At 50.3% G+C, this 4,585-nt stretch overlaps 1 protein-coding gene across 1 annotated transcript in view; it reads left to right on the plus strand.

Moving 5' to 3' along the window:
• The first annotated feature begins 2,332 nt into the window (after positions 1-2,332).
• CPNE2 (copine II) overlaps positions 2,333-4,585 on the plus strand; it is a 26,740-nt gene continuing 24,487 nt past the window's right edge. The window contains exon 1 of the mRNA XM_009077272.1: positions 2,333-2,523. Within this exon, the coding sequence (XP_009075520.1) occupies positions 2,356-2,523 (168 nt within the window). The 5' untranslated portion in view covers positions 2,333-2,355. The remainder of the gene's footprint in view (positions 2,524-4,585) is intronic.

The following is a 4,585-nucleotide window of genomic DNA, read 5'->3' on the forward strand; positions in this document are numbered from 1 at the left end:
CTGGATCCATGCCAGTGAAGCAAAAGGAAGGTGCTGGATCCATGTTGGTGCAGCAAGAATAGTGGTGGCTCTCTGGTCTCTGCCCTGGCAGGCTCTGGCTGTCTCTCCTCATCCCAGTGCCCATCTTGACTGTGCTGTCCCTTGGGAGCAGGACAGACTGAGCGCAGGGCTGGAGCATGGGCAGTGCACAGTGCACCAGGAGGATGTTTTGGTTCCTGCCAGCCCTGGGAAGAAAGGTTTTTCCACTGAGTCATTTGCTGCCTCTGCGTTTTGTGAGACAGCGCTGAGATTTGGGGGAAGGGGAGATGGAAAAACCCAGCCCAGAGCTCCCTGTCCCAGCAGGACCAGGTCCATGCCAGCACAGCTGCCCCGTGTTTGCTTTTCGGAGGGAGCGGCAGGCAGACATCAGCATAAATAGAACAGGCCTGACTATTTTAAGACATCGATTACATGATCTGTGCATTAAAGGAAAATATTAAATGAAATCTTTGCTGTAGCTGCAGCTGACAGCACTGGCTTGGGAGGAGCAGAGCAGTGCTGGCAGGGACAGGCACTTCAGAGCCAGTACCCCAGCCGTGGTGGATGAGCCACGAGGGCTTCTGCTTCTGCATGTGTTTCACCTTGAAGATGTAGTAGATGGATCGCTGCCCATAGGTGCCACCGTTTTAGTGTCACAGTGCCACTGTTTTGGTGTTGTGCTGCTGTTGACAGGGAGTGACAGCATGAGACAGGCTTAGGGGGAATCGCACTCAGGAAAGGGACGTGGGTGCTGGTTTGGTGATGTACACAGGTGTGTGCAGCCAAGGATGGGGATTTTCTTCTTCTGGTGAGGTTTCTGGGTTCCTATGGAGCTGAAATAGTTGCAGCATTCTTGCCCAGAGCAGCAGACTGGGAAGAAGAGCTTGAGTTTATTGGTGGGAGTTAAAACCACACTTGTTTCTGCTGACTTAGTGCCATAAGTCATAGACATCTATGCCACAGATCTATCTGCCAGAGAGATCTTGTCAGGTGGGAGGGGAGGGCTCCTCATCTTGGAATCCAAAGCTGTTTTCTGTTTCATTGCAGCTGAGGCTGAGCACTCAGGACAGCCAGCAGTGAACCTGGAGCTCTCTCTCCCATAGTCCTACTGGGATCACCTCATCCCTGCTCCCTCCATCCCAGGTTGGAGGCTGAGCTGCTAGGGAAAAGGGCAGCAGCCGAGCTCCCAGCACCACAAGGGCTTGTAAATACTCATGCCCAGGCAAAACAAACAGATAATATTAATTGGAATTTCAATGCCAAACAGCAGCAAATGGCTTATCAAGGTGGAGGAAGGAGATGTTTGAGGGTTTCAGATAAAGTGGGTGAGCCAGGAGCCACTCTTGAAAAAGAAGACAAAAGGTATTGAAGCAGCTGCTGAGAAGAGCTCACTCCATACTAGCAATCTCAGCCCATAAATTAATCTGAAAATGCTTTTTCTTCTCTTTTCTGCCCTTTCTTTTCTGTTGAAGACCTTTGGTGTTTTTTTGCCTAGTAAACTGCACGAGAAGGCAAGAATGTCACGTGGGATGGGGTTTTACACTAATCATGGTATAAAACACATCTATCTCTGCAAAATGGCTTTGGTAGCAGAACTTTGGTAAGATCTTCAGTGTGTTTTTAGTCAGAGTCCTGTAAATCGTCCCCTGCAGTGATTGTCACATTTGCCTTGCACTTCTCTGAACCAACTGTTGCCAGTTTTTAACTGCTGCCAGAATCCCTGCTTTCCCCAGCCTGGGGAGCTGAGTGGAGATAGGGCTGAACCAGGGCTGGAGCTGCCCTCTACCCCACTCATCCTCACAGTCTCAGCCCTTTTTCCATGATGATTTGGGGGTCAGAGCTCAAGTTTGGCCCTTGTAGCTTAGGTTCATGATCCATTGTTTGGGACCAGCCAGGCAGCAGTTGGCTTTTGTGCTGAAAGATGGTGTGGAAATGTAGTTCCTCCGCACAAAGCAAAACCCAGGATGCTGGAAGAAGAGGTTGAGAACACCCCTACTCCCTTAGGAGGAAGAGCAGAAGACATTACCTTTCCTTGAAAATCTGTTACTTACGAAGCAAACTGAAGGCAGGTTGTAGGTGCTTTGCTGGGCTCCCACTCAGGATGTCTGCCTGGCGTGGTGGCCACAGGGAGATGTTGACTGGACAGGGCAGATGCTTTGGAGCCAGGAAAGCCTCATGGCTTAGATCATGTATGAAACTTAGCGCATGAGGCTCTGGATGTTGCCACTCTGTGCCCAACTCACTGGTGCTGGCAGAATGTTTACTGCCTTCCAGTACTGAGGTTTCTCCCTGTTCTCCTGTCCCACAGACTGCCTGGAGCTGCTGCCACTGGAGTCCATGGCGTACACCATGACTCCCACGCCGGCGGGGCCCATCGGCACCCAGTACTGTGTCTGCAAAGTCGAGCTGTCCATCTGTGGCCAAAACCTTCTGGACAGGGATGTCACTTCCAAATCCGACCCGTTTTGCGTTCTCTTCATGGAGGTCAACGGGAAGTGGGTGGAGGTAAGTCCTGATGTTGTGTGGATTTACTCCTCCTGTGGTTTGCTCGTGCTGGTGTCCCTCCCTCTGTGCTCCAGTGTAAGGCTGGTCCTCGTTTCTTCCTGAGCAGAAGTAAAAGCTCTACTGTTTTGCAACCAGTCCTTTCCCCATCAGTGCTTTCTGCTTTGTGATGGGAGTTGGCTTTAACTGCAGATCTCAAAATGACAACCTCTGGCAAGGCATGTGGCAGGAGTGGAAGGATCTTGCTGCCTTTGAAGTGGTCCCAGCCCCTTTTCAATCTGCAGTGAGCTGGTGGTGCTTCAGATTTGGGTGCCTGAAATTCTGATCTGATGTGAGATCAGAAGTTGTGAGGTTTGTTGTTGCAATGGGGTGCATTTCTAGGTGAGTCCGGATAAGCTGGTTCTTGGGTCCTGAGTTGCACTGGAAGCTGGTCTTTGAGTTTTGCTTGTAAAGTGGCTCTTTCTCGAGACCAGGAGTGTGCTGGATGAGGGTCTGGTGGTGGTAAAAACGCTACCCAAGGCAGCTTGTGCTCTGGCCTCCTTCAAGAAGTCAACAGTCCTTGAGCCAGGCATTTTATGGACTGGTTGTGGAGAGAGCAGGACTGAGGAGCAGGGAAGGAGACTGTTGTGAAGTGGGTGCATGTGGGCTAGGACCAGTTCAAATGCAGACAGACAGCAACCAGCTGGCAAAACCTGGAAGAGCTTTCCTCCTTACCATAAATCTCATAAATATGTGCATCAACTGCCATATTTCATAGCAGGAGGCCCTGGGAAGAAACTGCCAATCATCTTGCTATTCTCTCGGTTTCAGAAGCCATCTCCTTACAGATAGGAAAGGTAATTCCTACAGGAGGAGAGGAGAGGAGGGATCAGGACATAGACTGAGTTCACCCTCAGCAGATGACACCAAGCTGTGTGGTGCAGCTGACTCACTGGAGAGAAGGGATGCCATCCAGAGGGACCATGACAGGCTGGAGGAGTGAGCCTGTGCAAATCTCATGAAGTTCAATGAGGCCAAGGGCAAGACCCTGCACATAAAAGACTATTTAAGGACAGGAGGACTTTCTGTGGTTGTGCCATCTGTGGCAGTGGGTGAACACAGGATAAATCTGTCCTCTCCAAGATGCAGACAGAGCACAAGGAGCCCTTGTGTGCTGTTCCCAGCCCTCCTTTTCAGGGATGAGGCTGCTGCTAAGCAGGCTAATGGAGCAGGAGGGAACTGACCCTCAGCTGCTGTCTGAATTATTTTGTAGCATAAGCAAAAAGTTGGCTTGATCTCAAAAGCTTGCTTCCCAGCATACCCACCAGCTGGATGTGTATTCCTTTGAAAATCTGTCCCCAGCAGGGAAGGGGCACAGGGGCATGCTGTGTGGGCGACTGGGTGTGTGCATGCTGCCATTACCATAGAGGTGCCCAGGTTGGCTTTGAGCAGCATGACCTTGGGCATCACTAGCAGTGCTGCTGCAACAGCAAGAGGTCTCACATTGGTGGGTGTCCCAGGCTGGTTTGCAGTCAGGGTGTGCACGCAGTGGGCTGGGAACTCCTAAGTATGGTTTTCATGGTGCTTTATTGACTGTTCAGCATCCCACATGGAGAAGCTCTAGTTGTCATCTCCTTCTGCGGCAGCCTGAGTTGGGCAAGGTGCCGTCTGTGATAAAATTGGTGACATGAATCCAAACTCCAGTCAGTGCAAGAGCATTTAGCTCTGTGCTTAATAAAAACCTTTTGGCTACAAAAGGAAAGACTCTTCTAAAATGCCTGCAGAAAAAAATGTAGATTCCATTTGATACCTGCAGCTGTAGATAGTCAGTCTGGGAGGAAGCAGGTAAGCAGACTATGGAGGTGTGATGAATCCAGGCACCAGTGTTGGATGCAGCAGAAAATGAGTAGCCAAAGTGCATTAAATCATATAAACCAAACAAAAATAGTCCAAATTCCTGGGAAATTAGGTGGTCTTGTTTTTTTCAGATACTTGGATGAGTTTGGCAGCCTTTGAGCACTCGGCCAAGGAGCTGATGAGTCAATGGGCATCACCTCAGGTGTCTGCCAGCTGATCTCTTCACGTT

The sequence above is a fragment of the Acanthisitta chloris genome, unplaced genomic scaffold, assembly GCF_000695815.1.
Source record: "Acanthisitta chloris isolate BGI_N310 unplaced genomic scaffold, ASM69581v1 scaffold39286, whole genome shotgun sequence".
Classification (NCBI taxonomy): Eukaryota; Metazoa; Chordata; class Aves; order Passeriformes; family Acanthisittidae; genus Acanthisitta; species Acanthisitta chloris.